A 22,958-nucleotide genomic window follows, 5' to 3' on the forward strand; every position below is an offset into this window, starting at 1 on the left:
TATTATGATAGTACAAATACTGTATATTTTTTTTAAAATTCAAAAACAATAAATAAATAGTTAGTTAATGAGTGATAGCATATAAAGTAAATAGATATGGGAGAATGGTTGGAGAGAAGGAGTTGGGGAGGAATCTTTTGGAGAGAGATAGTAAAATATAGTAAATAGTACGTTTACGGAGAGTTGGAGATGGAGTTTGGTCGGAGATAGCCTAAAATTTTGCGAGTTCATTTCATGCTGAGTGATTTCGGGGGAGAAAAAAAAACCAGGTACCCCGCCACCGTCCTCCTCGGACACGGTTGACCGCGCCCTCCCTCCGCCCCGCCGCATTTCTCGCCGCCCTCCCCCTAAACTCCGGCATCCTCCGCTCCTCCTCCTCAGACCCCTCCGACCGCGCTGCCACCCACCCCAATGGCGGAGGCGCTGCTCCTCGCGTGCCACCTCGCCCTCGCATTCTCCCTCCTCGCCGCGTCCCTCTCCCACCTCCTCGTCGCCGCCGTCTCCCACCTCTCCCCGTCCTCCCTCCACCACCGCCTCCTCCGCGCGCTCCGCCACCCGCTCCTCCGCCTCCTCCCGCCGCTCCTCGCGCTCCCGTTCGCCTTCCTCCCGCTGGCCTCCCCGCCGCCGCTCCCGCTGCTCCTCCTCCCGCCGCTGCTCCCGCTCCTCCCGCTCCCGTTCCTCCCGCCGCACCTCCCGCTCCTCCGCCCGCTTCTCCTCTCCCTGCCGCTCCTCCTCCTCGCCCGCGCCGCCGGCCTCCTCGCCGCCTCGTTCCCGGCCTCCGACCTCCAGCAGCACGCGCTCGCCGTCGCGCGCCTCCTCCTCCTCGCCGCCGCCGCGGCCTCCCTCGCGGCGTCGCTCTCCGCCCACGAGCCGAGGGCCGCCGCGGCCGCCGCCCACTTCGTCGCCGAGGCGGGGCTCGCCTGCGCGGGCGCCGTGGGCGGGCTCTGGGCGGCGCAGGCAGGGCTCAGCCTCTACGTCGACGCGTGCGTGCCCGCGGGGTGCCACCGCCTCCTGGACGCCGGCGGCGCTGCGCCGCCCGCCACGCGGTGCGAGGTCGAGGAGGCCAGGCTCAGGGCCGTCGCCGTCATGGACCTCGCCCTGTCCGTGCACTGCGTCGTCGTGGCCGCCGTCGCGGCCGGGGTGCTTCTCGGGGTGGCGAGGTGGTTCGGGGTTGACGGCGGCGCCGGCGCGGGGAGGAGGCATAATGGATCGTCGTATGATGCGTTGCCCACGGTGGCGTCGGCTGGTGCCATGGCAGAGATGGAGCATTTGCAGGGTAAGGGCATTGTCGGCAAGAGCGTGGCGCAGGAGTGAAATCAAAGGATGTATTGGATTAACTAGGTACGGCCGACTATAGTATCTGATCTTGTCCAGAAGTGAACCCCTGAAATCGATGGGAAATTTGGGTCGAGCTTGCAGCAGGATTTTGTTCCTAGAGATGCTGATCTTTTAGTTGCTAGGGGAGAGTACTAGTAGTTGCTGCTGTGGGCCAATTGCTTTGTTGATTTGGCTGATAGCTCAAGCTATACCTGGGAAATTGTTGTAGGTTATGACACTGATCTCAGTGTTTTGTTGATGTTTGCAATATGAAGTATGGTAGTTGTGCCTACTTCCATCAACAAAATTTAATTTGCAATATTTGTTGTTTATTACTGGTTTCATAGCTGTTGTGCATCTGTAGCACTTTTGAAGCAATATATGCTTTGTGACTAGCTGTTGAGCTCTGCCCTTCCATCCAGATACCGCTAGGGAATTATTAGCTTGATTTTTGGCCTGTGATTCCAGTTGTATTTGAACAATCGAGTCTTGCATACTGTTTCTTGGCCAAACTCAAACATTTGTTAGGTACTTAGTTTTAAGAAAGAGTGAAATCTTGAAGGGGCTGAAGCGATTACCTGATGACCTCATGATGATGTTAGACGATGCATCAGATGTTATTAATTTCACAAGTGGCATAAAAAATGAACTGTGCAACCAGAAGTCGAAGAATTCAGAATCTCTTTGCACCAAGAGGATTATTCAGAATTAGAACCCCAGGCAATATCCTGTAGCTAGGTTCTCATCTCGATGATTTGTTAAATCTGATATCATTACTTTTTAGTTATTTGACTAGAATGTGAGAAAAGGGTTATTCATCAAATTGAAGCTAAAGGGTTGCCAAGAACCTTATCCAGTCATATCATAATTCAGTAATTCGCTGCATTTTATTGGGCCTCTACCCTTTACTAGGCATAGGGTCTGTTGGTAATAGGCTTGCATGATGCATAATTTGTCAAACTTTAAAATGCTCCCTCTTTTTATGACCATGTTCCAATTTTTGCTTTGAGATTTATGATTTTGAATTTTGGAAATGAAATTTCATTTATGGTATCTGTGGGGCTTTTTATTTTTTGTTATATCTATCACATATTAACTGAACTATATAGCTATATCTAGGTGTATCTGTTGAGAGTGGCAAACCTGTGTTGTTTTCTTCACAACACTTCTTTTGTGTTTGTGGAAAAATTATCGTAATCTTCTATTGATTTATATTTTATCATAGATATGCCTTGCAGCAAAAGATGTGCTCTGGAGATCCTGACATTGACAACTAACTACTTGTTGTAACATCTGTGCTGCAGATCTACATCTTTCTGGATCTCTTGCCTAGTGCTTCTTTTTATTAGTGGAGAAGCTGTTTGGCTACTACTTAAACCGAAGGGTCACTTAGGACTATAATCTATATTTCCATCCAATATGAGATTCTTGATAAATTCTCATTTAGTTTATCTGTGGGTATTAGATATAAATAGTTGCACTTCCTCTTGTAACTATTTTATATCTAATAGTGGGTGAATACCATTTGTCTCTGGTTGAACAAAGTGAATTGCTAGGTTCAGAACTACGTCTTCGATTGTGTCTGGGTCTCCTGTATGCAATTTCTCCTTGTGGTTGTATATTATGTGGTGAGTGGGAACCATACAGTAGTTCCTTGCACCTAAACATTTTCAGACAACTATCCAAGCATGATACTTTTATTTGGACAGGTCATCCACTCCTTGGTAATTCTGATTAATATTTAAGGAAGTGCACATGCTTTACCAGTAAAAGTTGTGATTGCATCTTCGAAGAGGTCGTGAAGAGTGAACCATGTGATGTGGCTAATGTATTAACTGCACTCAACCTATCAAGAACTTCTGTTGGCATGTAATATTATTGTCTTATGCATAGGTGTCAAGTCTGATAAAAAAACTGGTAAACATCAAAGTGAGTGTTTAGCATTCTTTTGAAGCAAAGCTGATTAATTTTGTTTTAGCCTTGTCATATAAGGTGAGATGACATGAAAGATGGAGGTTATCAGGTTGAACTGCAAGTAGGAACCAAATGCAACCTTGAGTCGGACCAATTGATGGGCACAGTCAGATACCATTGGACAAAAGCTTTCTTCAAAAAGATAGTTCCACTAGGTAAAGTATATGGTCTCTTTCTAGGCGGTTGAGCCTATTTTTATCACTTTACCACTCTGTAATCCAGCAGCACCTTGTTTTAATTATACATCAGTTGCTGCTTGTGTTGGTCATATTAGTTTAGTAATTTGTGATAACTGCATCATGCATGCATAGTAGCTTCTGAGCACTATATAAATGGCAGCTAAGTTCATTCATTTCCATATCCCTCCAATGTTGTCTGCATCTTGAGTTTAGAACCGAGAGCAATTGGCATGGCTCTCTTGGTCCCTCTCTCCCTTGAAGGCTCTCTCTGGTAAATCTGGTTGGCTTCCCGGCACATATCCAGTACCTTCTTGAGAAAGCCTTCGGGGAAGAGGGAGCCCAAGCAAGCCACAGTGCCTGTACCAAATACAGAAAAGATGTGTACTCATTGGTTATTTTTATTTGATTTTTTTGAGAACTTGAGTATTTACGTCTTGTGTTGATTGTTTAAAATGAGCCTCTCTGCCAACTGACATCGGTCTGGATGTACAAGGAATAGACAACGGAGGGTTTGTAAGTTTCTTATCTTTACAAGGACTGGAGGCATGAAGCTACTGATCATCTCGTAAACAGGTACGAGAAGACTGAAGAAAGTCAGTTGCCAGGGTTTTTCTTCACTTGGAGGTCTCATCACTACTGAATTATGCGAATAGGTACATATGAGCAACGTTATCATAATAGAAGCCAAACAGGCTAACGAAACCCAAATCAGTATTTAGTATTTACCTTTCCCGATATTTTTTTTAAAAAAAATTCCTGCCTATACCTTTCCTGCTATTATTGTTGTACAAAGCTGATATTTTTTTAATTCTTTCTATTCTATAGGTGGATGTTACCGTTGTTGATCGTGCTCAACTTTCCTAAATTAATGGGTGCATTGGTTAGCAACATCTGCTCTAGCTTTGTGGGTGCTCGCCAAACCGCCAGTGTACCACATTGCGTCATGAGATTGGACTTGTGGAACGTTAGTTCAACACAGTCAGATGCCAACCAACAGATGAACTCATAGAAAATGGATACCATTGTGTTTTGTTACTTGTCGAGTGGTAGTGAAGCTAGTCGCTCTCTATCCACTCCACAGTCGGGAGCCCCTGTTTTATTTGGTCTTGAACGTTTGTAGTTTTGACATGATGGATGCTGCCTCACCCTATTGATTGTTCTTGCTCCGTTTACACTCAGCTACGACTTGGCTGCGTTACTTCTTGCACCTAAGTTGACGCCAGGATGGTTGTGCATATCTTGTCATTTGAGGGCTGTTTGGTCGGTGACGCTAGTGTGTGAACCCAAAATTTGACCATGGCAAAATCAGGGCTTGCCTCTTTTTTGCGAGGAAAATTAGGGCTTGCCGAAGTGGAACTATTTCGACTGCTACTCCCTCTGTCCTTAAAAAATGTAACTTTCATTTCCCAAGGAGTCAAATAATTTTAAGTTTAATTAAATTTATACAAAATAGTATTATTTATATTACAAAATAAGTATCATTAGATTAATTATCTAATATATCTTCATACTAAATCTATTTGGAGACATGAATTTTAGTAAATTTTTTTTTGAAAGAGATCACTCGGCTTATATTGAAAGCATTAAAAGGTGCGGTACACACTGGGAACACCAGTTTTAAAAGACACTGCTCAAACAAAATTAAAAGGACTAAGATCTATCTCCACGATAACTGTCGAGACTACATTACTAGGATTAAAACTATTCAACCTGCTCCTCATCGCATCCACAGCTTCGGTGAGCTTCTCCTGATCAGCAGGTTTCAACAGTCTCCACCATTTCTGCATGAAAGAGATAGCTGAGTACACGACATCAATAGAATTATTAGGGAACGTCTTCTCGATAGTCATCTTATTGCGTGTTCTCCAAATGGACCAAGCGATTCCTGCAAACAGAAAGAGGCTCAGCCTCATGTTAGTTTTAAACATGCCCGTGAGCTTTGCCCCCCCTGCAAGGCTGCAACTCACCCCAAGAACTGGGCATCGCTCCTCCAAACACTTCAGAAAGACAAGCCCAGACAAAACGAGCCAAAGAGCAGTGAAGAAAATACGAGAGGCAGATTCCTGCCGTCCACAGAGCATGCAACATGTGCTACGTTTCCAGCCCCACGCCGCTTCAGAGCCACTGCGGATTGTAATTTGTCGTGAGATTTTTTTGAAATAAAAATTTGTCGTGAGATAACCGCCAAAGAAAGACCTTTATCTTTGTCGGCAAGCTAGTTTTCCAGATATTCTCCGCGTCCTACACTTGCGCACCCCCGTGCATGAGGAATTTGTACAGGATTTTTGTGGTGAAAATTTTAGATTTCTCCAATTCCCATTCCACCTCATCCTGTCGATCAGCATCTATCTGAATATTCTGCAAAGACTGAATAAGCAGGTCCAGACTCTGATTCAGACCAAATCAAACTTCTTCTGAACTCTATTTCCCAGTCCCCATCCTTTAGCTAGCAGACATGTAAAGCCTCCTCCAACAGTTGAGCTAGCTAGCTAGCTCATAAGCTCACGTGGCATATCCACGTCAAGAGTCTGTATATTAATAGAGCATATAGCTTTAGATTATTTTCATTGTTTACTTCTTGGCACGCTTATTTAGGGAGAGAGAAGCTGGGGGTTTTAATTTTTATAGTGCTCTGATAGGTGCTCACATGGTGATGCCCACAATTACCTCGGGGCGCACGAATGAGCTAAGAGCTTCCCCTCTCTAGTGGTTGAATCGATTTCTCGCCACGGTGTACGTGATTGGACTTTAGAAATATTTCTTTATTGCTTGAGGTTTCTCTCTTCTTTATATGCAGAGGAGCAGCGCCTTTACATGCAGAGGAGCGACGCCTTTACATGCTCAGAATTCGATTCATGCAGAGGATTCGATTCTTTCTCTCTCCTTCGTGAATAACTTCTTCCAGGGGTTTTGATTCGGTTCATCGACACCACGTCGGATGGAGGTTCGGCCATTGGAGAAGCCGGCAGCTCCAATGTAGACAAAAAGCGAACCGTGGGCAGCTGAAACCGAACCAACACACTGCGGCAAGCGAACCGTGTGTCAAAATCTGAAATCGAACTCCAAAGACGGTTCGGCTGTTGGAGAATTAAAAATGTTAGATGAGGCGTGCAGAGGTGAGAGCATGCGCCTTTACCCAGATAAAGCAAACTCAAAGACCATTCTTTATTCATTGTGGGTCCAAAAGCCAATCGAACTCAGTACTGACACGTTCTGCCACGGTTCGCATACAACACTAGAGATGCTCTAAGGCTATGCGCAGTGGGCAACGTCACAGCTCCCTCCATTGGCGAAAGAGTAAAAATCATCTGTAGCAGCATCCGCTATGGCATGCGCTAAGAGCTAGTTTAGTTCCCAAAAATTTTCACCTCGAAAAACGTATATTTTCCTTTGGACATATGTATGGAGCACTAAATGTAATTAAACAACAAAATTAATTACACAGTTTGGATGTACACGACGAGATGAATTTTTTGAGCCTAATTAGTGCATGATTAGCCATAAGTGCTACAGTAACCCATATGTGCTAATGATGTGGTCAAAGGCCTCAAAAGATTCGTCTCGCGGTTTCCAAGTGAGTTCTGAAATTAGTTTTTTAATTAGTGTCCGAAAAACCCTCCCGACATCCGGTCAAACGTTAATGTGACATCCAAAAATTTTCACCAAAATTAACTAAACGCCCCCTAAAGAAGAGGAGGGGATGGCATCTGCTATTCTGAGCGAATGTAGAGGAGGTCCTGCTACGCGCATACGTGGCGCGGGGCCCACCGCGACGCCTCCCACCAGGTCCCCTAGGCCCGTGGCAGAGGTTCTGGCCGCCACGCCGGCTAAGAAGAAGAAGAAGCCGGCATCGGGGGTGCCGCCTAAGAGCAGAAAGAAGAAGTAAGAAGGGCTCGGCGTCGGCTCTGCTCTGCTTCCTCCGCCGCTGGCCGCCCCTTCTTGGCTCGCCACCCGGCCGCAGTGGAGCTCGAGCAGCAGCAGCTCGCCGGCCGCCACACCGCTGAGGGCCTACGCCGTCGGAGCTCGAAAGCAGGGGTTGCCGGTGGAGGGAGGTTGGCAGCGGGGGAGGAGAGCTCCACCGAGTAGGAGGGCCGCTGGGGAGGAGAGCTCCGCCGTGCCACCCCAAAGGGAGGAGGGATGCCGCAATGCCCCGCCCGCGAGGGAGGAGGGGGTGCCGTGTTGTGCCGCCCGCGCCACGCCCGCCAGCGGCAAGCAAGCCGGGGGGAGAGGGGGAGGTGGAGATGGAGGCGTGGGGGAGAGGGAAGAGGGGCAGTAGATAAGGTTGGATGGGCCCCACTCGTCAGTCATAGTAGAGAGAATAGGTAGAGTAGATTTGAGTAGGAAATATAGATGACTGGGATATAGAGGATCAGATATAGAGTATGATGAGTGCAGGAGAAATGAGGATAGAGAAAAAAATGTTGATGGATTTAGAGTATTTCTTTTAGAGGATGGATTTAGAGTATCACGAGTGTGGATAGCCTAAGCGCATCATCGTGCACTAGCGCATAAGTTCTCTTGCATTCTCTTTCTTCCAGGTCAGTACCTAGCTGACGTGCCTTCGGTTGAGCTAGCTGATCTATCGCCCATGGAGGAGGCCTAACAGCAGTGGCGGAGTCAGAATTTTGAAGTTGGGTATTCCTTTTTCTAAAGGGCGTACCCAGTGCCGTAGGCTTCCCGCACTGTGCGGGGTCTGGGGAAGGGTTGTTTTTAAGCCCCAAGCTTTACCCACACAAATGTGCAGAGGCTGGGGCTCGAACCCGGGACCTTCCGGTTACAGACAGTAGGCTCTACCGCTGCACCAAGCCCGCCCTTAGTTTATAGGACTTTAAAGATATATAGTAACAACGCAAACACTAACTAAATAAATTAAGCCAGAAAAAAGGAGAAAATGAAGTTTTGCCCAGTTAATACTCCATCGTTTGATGCCAGACTACTACTGGACGATGTCTTTCCTCTCCGGTGTCCTTGTGCCAATGTTGTTGCGCTGCGCAACAGCTGTCAAGAGGCCCAGTTTTAAGCTCTTGGCAGCCGGCCCCCTGTTGGCCTATCAGCTGCCGTGGCACCAATTGCCTCATTCGGATGCCGACGCTCACAGTTCTGGCTTTGGGCGTAGCCATGTAGGATGCTCCCGCTGCGCAGGCTCTGGCCCTTGTCGCGCTCTCCACCAATGGTCGCTCACAATCCTCGGATGTAGAGGCCGGATTTTATTATCCATTATCTAAAAAAAAGAGACATACTGCACCTCTTGGATGTGATTCGGATCGAAGTGACAGTGGGCTAGCTTTGAAGAGACTGGGATTACGCTAATCGACTGAATACTAATTGAATAAATAGAATATTTGGCCCAACATAATTTATACTCATTCATATACTTGAGATACACTAATTTTTTGCTGAAAAAAAGTTGGGTATTCCTGGGAATACTCAGAATCAATGTGCCTCCGCCGAGCAGGGCAGGCAGCTGACCTGACGCGGGCACCATCGCCGTCTCCGTCGCCGTCGCCTCGGCCATAGCAGGACTACGGCTACATCATTCCACTTGCGCACACTAAAAGCGAGGGAACGCGCTACCTCCACGAGCTGAAGAGATCGCCGACGACCATGCTATGTGCCAACAACTTGGACGAGGACGCTCGGTGTGACCTGCAAGTCCTGGCCATTGACGTCGAGATGCTTGGCGAGGATGAAAAGGAACTTGGACGAGTCTATAGGTTGGTGCCGGAGACGATGATGCAATTGATCGGGAACTTGACAGCTTCCAAGCGACGTAGGTCATGTCCACAGGGTTGGAGACAATGAGCAAGATGGCGTCCGGCGAGTAGTACTCCGCCAGGGCGGGCACGATCTTGCAGGTATAAGCAAGATTTTGCGGATGCCTGCTAGCTTGTGTACAGGAGAGTTGGAGATTGTGTACGGGAGAGGAAAAGTACTAAACTATCCTTAACATAATTAGTTAAATTTCTTAATTAATACTTGCGGCAATTAATTTTTACTAGAAAAAATGCCCGTGCGTTGCTACGGGTAAAAAATACTTGTATTATTAACCATGAAGAAATCAAAATTCTCAAAGATTTCTATTTGTTTAAAGATTTCATTTATAATATTTAAATTTGAACCTTTCTAGCTAATAACAAGATGTTATTGTTTAGTTTTTAATAAAAAATGTATATGAATTTCGCAGCACCTTCTTCAAGTTTTTTCTAGGTTTGTTCAAGATTTTTTGGACTTTATTTGCGTGCATTTTAAACTTGAACCTAGTTCATAAATCATAGTAATCAATACTATCATTCTTATATAATCATTTGATACAAATGCCCTTCCGATATTAAACATTGAGTCCCGTGTCAAATTCCCTTGATCTCAAAGTCCGAAAGTCCAAACTTGCTCTTTCGATCGGGTAAAGTTGAAAGTCAATACTCAATGCTAACTACCGAGACCTAGACCTTGCTATTTGAGCTAATCGTCAATTTCAATTTCGGACCATCTAGTTATCCTATTCTGGTAGAAATTAAATATAAATAACGCAAATGAACATAATTTTGTTGGTTCTTTGAATGAATTTCTTTCTAATTATTAATTGGATTCTACAAATAGTCTAAATTATTTGCACCAAATTTTATGAGCTTAATTTATTTTTTTAGACCAAATTTAGGCCCCTCCAATGTCAATCTAACCCAAGTGTAACTAAGTTATAACCGATCTGCTCAGTTTCCTCCCCGCCAAAGAAGCAATGCAGCACAAAGCAAGCCGTGAGCCTCTTCTAACTCCCTTTCCTCTCCACCTAGCACAGCAACTGCCGCTCCAGACCACAGCAGCACACGCTCTCGATCTTCCTCAGCTCATAATAATGCTTCCTCTCATATCCAATCTCGCTTCCTCCTCCTTTGTTCTTGCTTGCAACAGCTCACCCCTCCACCTCCCTACTCCCTCGATCCGTCTTCGTGCTGTGCAAGCAAGAGCAGATCAATGAGCTGTAGCAAAGCAAAAGCAGCTAGCTCCCCTCTCCTCCGAATTCCAAGCAAAAGACTTCGATTTGCCTTCCAAATCAGCACTATCAGTGCCGCCTCCTCTCCTATCCAAAATTCCAAATAAACGCCAACACCTTCGTTCTTTGCTATCCCAATCAGCCAGCTCTTCCATCTCCGCCAGCTCTTCCATCTCCTCTGTCCTGTCCACTGCATAGCTGCTCCACATCCAAGAGGCCATCCGCCCTCTACCGTCTCCTTCCCAATCTGACCAAGAGCGCCCGTGCCGGCAGTTGCCTTGCCATCAGTGGCCCTGTGGTCGTGCCGCCGCGTGGCTGCGACCAGGTCAATGGGTGACGGACGCAACCGAACAGGATTAAAACTAAAATCGATGCATGTTTCCCTGCACGGCCAGGATTCGGCAAGCTCCTCCGCCACCATGGAGGCGCCCCGCCACGAGCGCTGTGGGCTCCATTGTCGTGGGCGGTGCGTGCGGGAACCACGAGCTCCGTCGTGCGGTCGCTTGGCCGGGTGCTCCGAGCTCTGCCGCCAGCATATTGAGTAGAGTGTAACCAGCGTGCTTCGTCGCCTCTAGCGTGCGGGTGCTCCGGCACGGAGAGCGGGAAGCCATGGCGTTCCTCCTTCGCAAGATCACCACGCCACCTGCAAGCTCCCCCCAAGCCCCCTCCTCAAGCCTCTGCTCGCCCTGCAAGGCCACGGCCGCGGCAAGATACAGGCTCCGGGTCTAGCACGGCACAGGCCGCAGCCCCGGGCCACCCGCGGGGGAGCTGCCCCGGCCACGCGTGGCTGCACCGCGGCCCCGCGGGAGAGCTGCCTCGGCCGGCCAAGACCCATCCGTTCGCAGGCCCCGCGGCGGTGCTAGAGCTGCAGCGAGTCCCAAAACGCGTGTTCTTCGTCCTTTCAGATCCAGCGGCCGGTTATCTCACGATTTTGACACGCAACAACGGACCAAAGTCAATGATACCGTAGAAACGGTCTGCTCTTTGTAGATAGGTATAGATATAGATATAGATGGGAGGAACCACCCGTTCCTGCGGAGGATATTTTATGTGCTGTACATGTGCTATAGAGAAGCGAGAGTTGAAGGGACGGGTGGGCTATAAGTTTCACGGTTCAAAAATGGCACGAGAATCTATAGAATCAATTTTTATCTCACCTCATGAATTTAAGATAGACTTATATCCAAGTTTTATTAAGTTGTGGAATATCAAATTCCAAACCATATAAATTCTTCCTTAGAAATGAAGGATCCAACCAGCTCCTAGAAAAATAGAGTAAAGAACAACATTTAAATAAAAACATTCATCAACATTCAATAATTTAATAATTATTATCCATGATCCACAGTTTTTCTCTTTCACTTATTTCACAATTTAGGAGTACACACACCAAAATACACGCGCACACAGATTTTTTTTTTGCGGTTCCATAAATATTTAATACATGCATACTGTAGCCAGGTGTGGCTAGCAATTATTAGGTAGGCATGTCAATCAGCCACCACATACACACTAATAAACTCATGACAGAGTTGTGTACATATTTTTTACAGAACAGGGAAATCGAAACAACATCATGTAGCACTATATTGGTGTCTTAGTTACCTGTTTTCTTCAGCTAGCCACGCGTTGCTTCATGCTAGGTTGCTGACCAATTTTCTTTGGAGCAACTGGAACTTTAGTGATACGGCCATAAAGGTATTCGTCCACTTCTTCAATTTTGTTCACAAACTCACGCTCGCCATATATCTCAATTTTGATTTCTTCAGGGTACCACTCAACCTCCAAATTTGTGAGTTCTGGAAGTGCATTTTTCTTAATCTCGAGTTTCAAAATTCCCAGATCAGAAAGCATCAGCTTTGTAAGACTTGTAAATCCACCAGCTAGGAAGACAAGTTGATCTTGATCATCCTTGTAGGAGCCTCTATCCAATATTAGAGTGGTGAGCGAAGGCAGCTTCCCAAGCTTGTTGATGAAATCCTGCGACACCTCTGTCTCTTCCAATGATAGGAAGCTAAGGTTGGGGAAATGAAATTTTGACTCCTTTCCAATAGATCGCAGCACCAACATGTCCAATTTGCCTTTTAAGTTTAGCCTATGAAGACGCCTCAGGGAAGAACTGGTGAACACACTCAATGGGATGTTATTAACATCAAGAGTAAGGGTATCTAGGTGTTCAAGGAAATTAGCTTTATCAATAACAGTAGATAGAGCCTCTGCATTAACACCATTGTAGTTAGAATCCCAAACATGAAGGGACTGAAGGTGAACCATTTTCTCAAAAGTGCTGCTGTCCCAACCATTCTCCTGATCAGGATCTATGCTTTCAAGTGTCTGCAGGTGTTTCAAGTCACCCACCTGCTTAGGCAAGAAAAGACCTTCACCAAATACATGGCGCAGTGTCGTTATACTCCAAAATGCTTCTGGAAGTTTATAAACATATGTGCCTCGAACATCCAATGTCTGAAGATTTTTAAGGTTTTCAATTGTCGATGGGATATATTTCAAGGAACAAGCAGTGACACCGAGGTACTGCAAGTGTGCCACATTCCCAATAGTTGGTGGTAAGCTCTCACCAATCTCAATGCCTTGTAGACTGATGACGCGAAGAAATTTGGATACTTGCAACATTTCTTTTATGAATAAGTTGGTGCTCGCTTGAGGGCTGCCCTGTTCCCCACAACAACGAAGCAAGCCTGCTGATAGTGGTGTCACCCAACACTGAAGCAAGTTTGATAATAATGGCATTGTACTGGGCATCACATCCTGTTTTGATTCTTCACTTGTTTCATATTTCCCCTCTTCCTCAGTAATTTCGTATGATCCCTCAACCACCTCATTGTTTTCATTGTTTGCACATAACACAATCTCATTATTTTCGTCTTCTTCTCCCTCTTCCTCTACCTCTATCTCTCCATCCCCATCACCTTCTACCTTTGGCTCAGCCTCCATGTCTCCTTCCTCTTTTGAATCTTCCTCACCATCTTCACTTTCCTCGTAATATTCACTTTCCACATTATCTTCGTCACCTTCGACATCTTCCAGTTGGAAATTGGACAAGATAGATCGTAGTTTTGGCAAAGACCTCGACAGAGCAGCATATTTATCTGTATAATTTTGTAGAGAGAGGCGACGAGTAGTTGCGAAAGAAGGGATATCGTCACCATTATGGATATCCACGAAGCTAGCCTCTTGTGCTTCGTGCTGTAAAAATGCATGGACCTTATGGTGGACAGCCACAAATTCATCAACACCACTGGCATTCTCCGTCTTCACTAACTTAACTAGATGCCTCATAATCAACTCCCTCAAATAGATTCTTCCAATTTTCTCCATTGTTCTCCCATCTTTCGGTCTGAGAAACCCCTCTGCCATCCACATACATACCAATGTGTGAGCCTCAATGCGTGTGTTCATAGGCAATGCAGCAAAGTAGAGGAAGCATGATTTTAGGTCATGTGGGAGATCGTCAAAACACATGGCAAGCATGCTATCAAGCCTTTTGGACCTTTTGGACTTGAGGTGTTCAAACACTGCTTGCCACTCATTTGGATACTCCTTTGTTTGTATAAGGCCAGACAGAAGAACAATGGCAAGGGGAAGGCCTTTGGTTATACCATGCAGGACAACATCGAAGTCCTTCATCTGATCCTCAATTTTTTCTTCCATGCATACCGTTTGTTTGAATAGGCTACTGGTTTTTTCTTTATCAAAACATTTCAGCTCAATCCATTCATGGACACCACGTGGCCTCTTATGTATACCTTGCATGATACGAACAATCCTGTTACCACCCTTGTGAACCTCTGGATCACTATTGCTAACCTCTCCATCTGGTCATGCATCAAGGATGGCATTCCAATCACTATTGCTAATTTCTCCATCTATGACCAACAAGAACCTGTTCTTACCCAATAGTTTCTTGAATAATAATTTCTCCTCTACATATTTTCTTCGAAACCAAATATTTTTTTCCTTCAATTCCGGATAGCTTTCCAACAATTCATAATCAATTAAATCCTGAAATTCCTGATGTATTAACTGTATGATGCTTGAGGACCTTAAATTCGGTTGGAAGCTTACCCAAGCTTTTACAAACTGATTTGACTTGGTTGATGGCTTTTCATATAGTTCTCTGACTAGTGTTGCCTTGCCCACACCACCTTCCCCTGTCACACATATAACAAGTCGTTTCTCACTTTTAGAAAAAACTGCGTCTTCAAGCTTCTTCCCCAGCAACTCTTGTTCGATCGGAGATGGTTGGACATCATCCCTGTACACATTAAACATGCTCTTTTTAGTCCTTTCATAAAAACAAAGGCTTCAGTTTTCGAAATTCACTGGACTTCTGGTATTTTGTACTGCATTCAATGCAAGTTATTAATAAGCACTCCATTCAAAGGTAATAAAATGATAATTTATATACCCACAGCCACCTGCACCATGTTTTTCATTTTCCCCCCCTTTAGCCATACTATAAAGGGGGTATGAACTAGTGGCTTGAATTAGGGGAGTAATGATTTAGGTGTGGTGCGTACTTGTGAAACCTAGCACTATAATCAGCTCTAAAAAGCCCCAAGAATCAAATGAAACTAACCCATTCAGAAAGGTTCTGAATCGGAAGTGAATTGAGGGGGTCAAAGGACCGTCCAAGTATGCATGGTCGTCTGACCATTATGGCCGAGTTCGACACCTACGTGGTGTTCCTAGAGACCTTCTCAGGTCAAGAGGATCATCAGACCCTGCCAGGCAGGGGTGTTGGACTGTACACGCCCACTGCTCCACCTAGGGTTTGCTTTAGGGCTCTTCGTACCTAATGAACAGGAGAGCATCAGACCAATGGACACAGTGTCCAACGTGATATAGAATGGCCCCAGAATGGTTTTCGCGCCGTCGGACCAAGCGCCTGCGATGGTTTGCCAACAGCTAATTTTTGGTACAATAATAGCCGTACATAGAAGTTGTGCTTGGTCGGACTCAAGTGAATTGCGAAAGAGTTTGCACCGTAATGTCTGATTGTATTGATCTCATCACATGTATATATACAAGAGCCGAGCAACTGCCGGCGAGCGCGACGCGCGGGCGTGGCGAGCGAGACGCGGCGCTGGGCATCGTGGGCGCGCTCCAAGCGGGTGCACGACCAGCGGACTCGCTGATAAGCGAGCTAGAGTAACTGCAAGCAAGCGGCCTAGACGAGCGCAACACTAGCCGCTTTGACACCCCCCGCAGTTGGAGCATCCCTGACAATGCTTAAACTGGATCGAAAACCCTCAAAGAGCACAGACAACAGGCCCTTGGTCATGATGTCGGCGCGCTGATGTTGTGTGGGAACGTGTAGAACACGGACGTCGCCCACAGCAACCTTCTCACGGACAAAATGCACATCCAGTTCGACGTGTTTTGTGCGACCATGGTGAACCGGATTCTCAGATAGGTAGCAGGCGGAGACATTGTCACAATAGACAATGGTGGCCTTGTCAACGGGAACACTGAGCTCGGTGAGGAGATGTCGCAGCCAGCAGCATTCGGCGGTGACATTGGCGACGCCGCGGTACTCCGCTTCGGCGCTTGAGCGAGACACGACCGCCTGGCGTTTGGAGGACCAGGAGATGAGTGAATCGCCAAGGAACACGCAGAAGCCCGATGTAGAACGGCGTGTGTCGAGGCAGCCGGCCCAATCGGCGTCGGAGTAGGCGACGAGCGACGGTGAGGTAGAACGCCGGAGCTGCAGACCCATGTCCATGGTGCCATGGACGTACTGGAGCACGCGCTTGACGAAGGACCAGTGGACGGCCCTGGGATCGTGCATGTGGAGGCACGCTTGTTGGACGGCATAGGTGACGTCGGGGCGCGTGAGCGTCAGGTATTGAAGAGCGCCGACGATGCTGCGGTAGAACGTCGGATCGTCGAGCGCACGGCCGTCGTTGCCGGACAACTTGGCCTTGGTGTCCACGGGTGTGGCTGCAGGTTTGCAATCTTGCATGCCGGTGCGTTCTAGGATGCCGGCAGCGTACTGCGCCTGGGAGAGGAGGAAGCCCGTGTCGGTGTGCCGCACCTGGATGCCGAGGAAGAAGTGCAGCGGCCCGAGGTCCTTCATGGCGAACTGAAGACGAAGTTGGCCGATGACGTGGTGCAGGAGGCGCGTGGACGATGCGGAGAGGACAATGTCGTCGACGTAGAGGAGGAGGTGTGCCTCGTCGTGGCCGCGCCGGTACACGAACAACGAGCTGTCGGCCTTGGACGGTGTGAAGCCCAGCTGGTGAAGATGTGTGGCGAAGCGTTGAAACCAGGCTCGCAGTGCTTGCTTCAGCCCGTAAAGGGACTTGCGAAGGAGGCAGACAGCATCGGGCCGAGCCGGATCGGCGAAGCCGGCTGGCTATTGGCAGTAGACCCACTCAGTGAGATCGCCGTGGAGGAATGCGTTTTTCACGTCGAGCTGGTGTACGGGCCAATTGCGCGCAACAGCAAGATGCAATACAGTGCGGATGGTGGCCGGTTTGACGACGGGGGAGAAAGTCTGATCAAAATCAAGACCGGGACGCTGAGAGAACCCATGAACGACCCATCGAGCTTTGCGGCGTTCCAGCATGCCGTCGGCGTGGAACTTGTTTTTGAAGATCCATTTGCCGGTGATCACGTTGGCATGGCTAGGCCGCGGGACGAGCTGCTAGGTGCCGTTGGACAGCAGGGTGTCGTATTCATCTTGCATTGCTGCGTGCCAGGCCGGATCTTTCAGAGCAGAGTGAACAGATCGAGGCACGGAGTCAGCGGTGGCAAGATGAGCATATTTGGGGTTGGGTTGGATGATGCCAGCTTTGCGTCGTGTGACCATAGAGTGGCCTGCAGGGGCAGGGGTAGGGGGTGCCGATGCGGTGGGGAACGCAGGAGGCGTGGCATCTGTGGGAGGGGAAGCTGGTGAGTTGTGGATGGGTGATGCTGGAGCTGGTACAGGTAGGGCATCCGGTTCAGGAGCGCCGGCAGGCTGGTGAGCATGATGATCACCTGGCGAGACGGCCGCGGGAGGTGGGATGGCGTGGCGCGGCACGGGCATGGGAAATTGTTCGACCAGAACATGTGGTGGGGGAGGGGATGAGGTCGTGGATGATGAGGGCTGGCGGAAGGGAAAGACGTGTTCATCAAACACGACGTGACGCGAGGTGAGAACGCGGCGAGTCGAGGGATCAAAGCACCGATAGCCCTTGGTGTTGTCCGGGTAACCGATGAACACGCAAGGCACAGAACGTGGTGCGAGTTTGTGCGGAGCCGTCGCGTTGGTGTTGGGGAAGCATCGACAACCGAAAACACGAAGATGATCGTATTCCGGTGCTGGCCGAACAGGAGAAGAAAGGGGGAAGCATGAGCACGCGGTGTGCAAGGTCTTCGGTTGACGAGATAAGTGCCTGTGTTCAGCGCATCAGGCCAGAAGGAAAGGGGCATGGCTGCGTGCAGAAGCATGGTGCGGACGCAGTCGTTGAGAGTGCAAAGAATGCGTTCCGCACGGCCGTTTTGCTGCGACGTGTAGGGGCAGGTTAGACGGAAGACAATGCCACGTTCGGCGAGAAAGGTGCGAAACGTGGTGTTGTCAAATTCCTTGCCATTGTCGGTTTGGAAAGCAAGAATGGGCTTGCCGAACTGTGTCTGTACAAAGGAGTGGAAGGTTGAGAGGGTAGACACAACATCAGACTTGCGGCGTAGCGGGAAGGTCCACACATAGTGGGAGAAGTCGTCAAGAATGACAAGGTAGTGCTGAAACCCAGAGTTGCTAATCACCGGTGATGTCCAAACATCGCAATGAAGTAAACAGAAAGGATATGGCGAAATGTGACTAGAGTCTTTAAAAGGTAGCCGAACATGTTTTCCTAACCGACAAGAGGTACAAGTGTGGGGGTGGGAGGGAGAACATTTGAAATCAAAGGAGTCTAGGATCCTGGAGAGTGTTGGCGCCCCTGGGTGTCCAAGCCTGGCATGCCAGAGATCGACGGAGACGTGGAGACCGCGGTGGAGGGGCGCAGACTGCTACAGGGGGTAGAGATCGCCGCTACTGTCACTACGGAAGAGAACCGCCTGGGTACGAAGATCCTTGACAGAGAAACCAAGCGGATCAAATTCGATAGAAATGTTATTGTCACGTGTGAGTTTGCGGACAGAGATGAGATTGTGAATAAGAGGAGGGGAAACGAGGACATCACGGAGATGAAGTGGGGAGGTGGGGGTGGAGATTGTGGTTGAACCGGTGCACTGGACTGGCATGGATGCGCCGTTGCCAACTATGATGCGAGAAGAACAGGGAGACGTGGAGGAGAGCAAACCAGTGTCACCGGCCATGTGCGTGGAGGCGCCGGTATCGAGAACCCAGTCCTGAGCGCTGGGTGGCGAGGACTGGAGGGTGAGGCCGTTGAGCGCTTGATAGAGCACCGGAGGAAGAGAGCCGGCCGGAGAATGCTGGGCCGTGAGAGACTGCTGCGGAGCAGCCCCTAGACGAGACCCGAGGACGCCAGCAGCCGGCACACCAGGAGGAAGATGACCGAGGGGCCAGGCCTGGACGACACCAGTCCAGGGATTCACCCAGGATGGCACGGTGCCGCCGCGTGGCGCCGGAGGGTTGGGTGTAGGAGTGTTGTACACACCGCCAGTGCGGGTGGATTGCTTCTGACGGTGTTGACGGTGGTGTTGTTGGAGGCCGGAGGAGTCGCCGCAGATCCCATGGCAGGTACATTGCCGAATGCGTTGGAGGAGCGGGACGCGGCAAGAAGAGCGGTGGAGGTGACCTTGCGGGCACGATCGGCAATCCAGATCTCCTCTTGGTGGAGAAAGGAGCGGGCTTGAAGAAACCGCATGCCGGACGCCTAGATCGTTGGCGCGCAGTGGGCGAGCTTGTCGCTGAGGCCGCCAAGGAGGGTGATGACGAGTTCCTGGTCGGTGAGAGGGGAGCCAAGGTCGCGCAAGATGTCGGCCTGGCGCTTGATCTGAACACAGTAGTCGATGACGTTCATGTCGCCCTGGCTGAGGGCGTGGAGTTGTTGGCGGGCCTGCGATGTACGCTGGACCACGTTGTCGAGGAACTGGGTGGCGATGGCAGACCAGACGGAGTGGGCGGTGTCATCGGGCTGGATCACGGTGGAGAGCAGGTCATCGGAGAGGGTGGCGTAGATCCAGGAAACGACACATGTGTCGATCTGGGTCCACTCCGGATCGAAGACCTGCAGCTGCGCGTCGACAGGGCCATCGACATGATCCAGAAGACCGAACTTCTTGAGGGTGTTGGTGAAGAACGTGCGCCAGGTGCCGTAGTTGGCAGCGACGAGATCAAGAACGACAGGAACATGGGACTTGATGCTGATGAGCTGGGCGGTGGAGGCGTTGATGGCGACGGCGCCCATGGCGAAGGGGTTGGAGGAGCCAGAGGAAGAAGAAGGGCTCGCCATCGGGTGGGAGGTTGCGGAAGCGAGGAGTTAGGAACCGGGGTAAGCTGATACCATGAAAGAGTTTGCACCGTAATGTCTGATTGTATTGATCTCATCACATGTACATATACAAGAGCCGAGCAACTGCCGGCGAGTGTGACGCGCGGGCGTGGCGAGCGAGACGCGGAGCTGGGCATCGTGGGCGCGCTCCAAGCGGGCGCACGACCAGCGGACTCGCTGATAAGTGAGCTAGAGTAACTGCAAGCAAGCGGCCTAGACGAGCGCATCACTAGCCGCTTTGACAAATTAGTCCGACGCCTCGATGATTGCAGAGAGTTGGCTCCAACGGGTAGTCCCATTTATATTCAGCTGAGAAAACACTTTTTTGTGCAAGGGAGAGGAAGAACCTTGTGAGGTGATTGAGATTTGATGATCGCAAGATTAAGGAACTCATTAGTGCATAAGGACTAGCAAGTGTGCATCCACCTTCATCGTCAGGCTTGTTTAGGTCAAGTAAGTGTTTATTATGCTTGTTACTCTTGGTGATCGACATCACCTAGATGGCTTGGTGGTGGTTGGGAGCTTGGTGACCCAACTCATGGGGTGAATAGTTGTGGGCAATTCACTATATCCCAATACTATAAAAAAACATTAACCGCGACATTTAAAAATGGCCTCGGAGGCGAGCGTGCCGCCCCCCTCCCCCCCAACCCGGTTAACCATTGCCGGCCCGCCGGTTGTACAACCGCCTTGGTTCATTGGTTAACCGAGGCGGGCTACGTAAGACAACCGCCTCAGTTAATCATGTATTAACTAAGGCGGTTGAATTATGCCGACCGCCTCCGTTAACCCATTAACCGAGGCAGTTCATATTAACACAACCGCATCGGTTAACAAAGATTAATTGAGGCGGTTTTCTTATTTTGCCCACCTCGGTTAAGTTTCCTATATATAAGACAGCCCCGTTCTTCTTCCCTGCGGCTCCTCCATTTTTTCACGTGTTTTGAGCTCAAAACACGAAAATTGGTCATTTTGGAGGGGGGATATTTTACCCTTGGATTTTGTGAAGGTGGGCACTGGAAGAGGTTGATTTCTTCCTCTCCAACTCTCATCTTCTCCCTTTTACATGATTTAGGTGCTTTTTTTGTAGATCTAAATGGAGAAAAGAGAAAACTGGATCTAGAGCTACTCGAATGCGTTTTTTTTCTTATATTGATCGACTTATATTACTTTAGTTTCTTGAAAACCACCGCAAGAGGCCAAATGTACCAGGAACCAACCCCTTTCTTCATCAATTCACAAAATATTCCTTTTTCCTCACCAAATGACTTTAGTTTCTCGCTGTGCGTGTGTGCAAGGTCTCGGTCATGGACAGGGAAGAGTGGATGTACAAGTTACCGAGAGTTGGCAACAATCTTTCTTTACTGCATCATGTGAGAAAATTTGTTGCCGCTGCAAAAAAACATTGTGTGAGTCTGGGTCGGGAGCGCACCATTTGTTCGTGCAATAACTATCAGAACAAATGTCTCCAAGAAGGTGGTGTGGTACAATCTCACTTGATCCGGCATGATTTTTTCAAGGATTACACCGTCTGGAAGTTTCACAGTGAAGCAGATCTGAGTGTCACCAGTGCATCTGAATAAAACTCGTTGACAACCTCGACAGTAAATGAAAGAGGACAACAACCCACATCATCAACATCAATAGTGGGTGGTGACAATGCGAATCACGATTACATCAACATTGATGAACTTCTGCAAGATATGGCAGACAATGATTGTGATGGGGATGGGGATGAGCAGGGTGATTTCTTGGGGTCCGAAGATCCAGAGATTTTTTAAAGCCTTGCTAACCATATGGACCAAGATGATGTTCTTTTTGGGAATCCGAAGTGGCTGGAGAATTTCAAGAAGATGAAGCAGGCGGCAGTTGATCCGCTGTATAAGGATTGTCCGAAGCATTGGACGTCATTGCGTTTTAACCTTCAATTGCTGATGATGAAGTCTCGCCATGGGTACAGTGGTCCGACACTAGCTTCAACGACTTACTACGTATGCTTGCTGACACATATCCAGAGGGTAACAACAAGGTGCTCGCCAATACCTATCGATCAAGGAAGATGATCCGGCCAGTGTCGATGAAGCATAAAAAGTTCCATGTGTGGGGGCAAGTATGAGCACTTGCAGAGCTATCCGCACAACGGCATGAGCCGGTACAAGAGGAATGCTGGTTGTCGCGCCGACGTGGATGACGAGGGACCCAAGAGTAGGCAGAATAAGAAGAAAAAGACGGCCAAGCAGATACCGTTTCCTAAGGATGAGGAAGAAGAGGGCTTCTTGTAGAGGAAAAGTCCTGCACTATCTGTGTGGTACTTGCCTGTGAATGATCGCCTGCGTGCGCTATTCAGGAACCTAGAGGATGCCAAGCAGATGTCTTAACATGCATCTTCAGAACGCATCAAGGATGATGGCAAGCTATGACACCCTTCCGATCGCAAGCAGTGGTAGAGTTTCAATGCCAAGTTCCCGAAGGAGTTTGGTGACGAGGCGAGGAATATTAGGTTCGCACTGAGTACGGATGGGATGAATCCGTTCGGTGACCTCAACAGCTCCCACAGCACTTGACCAGTCATCCTGACCATCTACAGCTCTATCTATGTTAGAAGCGTAGGTATCTTTTACTAACCATGATTATTTTTTGCCCAAAACAGCCTCGCAGTGATATAGATATGTTTCTGGAGCCACTAATGGAGGACATGAAGATGCTATGGGAAGATGGGGTCAAGATGATGGATGCGTTCGTAAAGAAGTTCACTCTAAAAGCCATCATCTTAGTCACCATCACTAATTACCCCGACCTTTTTGCACTGTCGGGGCAGATCAAAGGTAAGTCAGGTTGTGTAGTTTGCATTGACGGTAACTGCTACACTTATCTTATCGAAGAAGTCAATGTACATGAGGCATAGACGATTCCTCAACAAAAAAGCACAGGTACCAGCATCCCTCGATGAATCAGTTCTTTGACAACAAGACCTAGCCTCAAATTGACAAGCCAGAAAAGATGAGTTATGGGCAAAGGTGTTTCACATGTGAATGT

General features: G+C 48.5%; 2 protein-coding genes across 7 annotated transcripts in view; one reads left to right on the forward strand and one right to left on the reverse strand.

Annotated features, from left to right (window-relative positions):
* Window positions 1-203: 203 nt before the first annotated feature.
* LOC120644577 lies at window positions 204-4,678 on the forward strand. Of its 4 annotated transcripts, none has more exons than XM_039921223.1 (4): window positions 204-1,341; window positions 2,622-3,983; window positions 4,044-4,123; window positions 4,296-4,677. In XM_039921223.1, exon 1 carries the CDS (start codon window positions 412-414, stop codon window positions 1,312-1,314), a length of 903 nt encoding a protein of 300 aa, XP_039777157.1. In that variant the 5' UTR covers window positions 204-411; the 3' UTR covers window positions 1,315-1,341; window positions 2,622-3,983; window positions 4,044-4,123; window positions 4,296-4,677. The 4 variants fall into 4 exon arrangements, with proteins under 4 accessions (XP_039777157.1, XP_039777158.1, XP_039777156.1 ...); XM_039921224.1 differs by having other exon boundaries at window positions 2,622-3,446; XM_039921222.1 differs by lacking the exon at window positions 4,044-4,123 and having other exon boundaries at window positions 2,622-4,043; window positions 4,296-4,678.
* Window positions 4,679-11,746: 7,068 nt separating this feature from the next.
* The window catches only part of LOC120644579 (putative disease resistance RPP13-like protein 3), a 32,023-nt gene continuing 20,811 nt past the window's right edge, over window positions 11,747-22,958 (reverse strand). For 2 of the 3 annotated variants that reach the window (XM_039921225.1, XM_039921227.1), the window contains exon 3: window positions 11,747-14,731. In XM_039921225.1, the coding sequence (XP_039777159.1) occupies window positions 12,073-14,229 (2,157 nt within the window). In that variant the 5' untranslated portion in view covers window positions 14,230-14,731 and the 3' untranslated portion in view covers window positions 11,747-12,072. The remainder of the gene's footprint in view (window positions 14,732-22,958) is intronic. The other variant, XM_039921226.1, reaches the window with a different exon arrangement.

This window comes from Panicum virgatum, chromosome 8K (assembly GCF_016808335.1).
Source record: "Panicum virgatum strain AP13 chromosome 8K, P.virgatum_v5, whole genome shotgun sequence".
Taxonomy (NCBI): Eukaryota; Viridiplantae; Streptophyta; class Magnoliopsida; order Poales; family Poaceae; genus Panicum; species Panicum virgatum.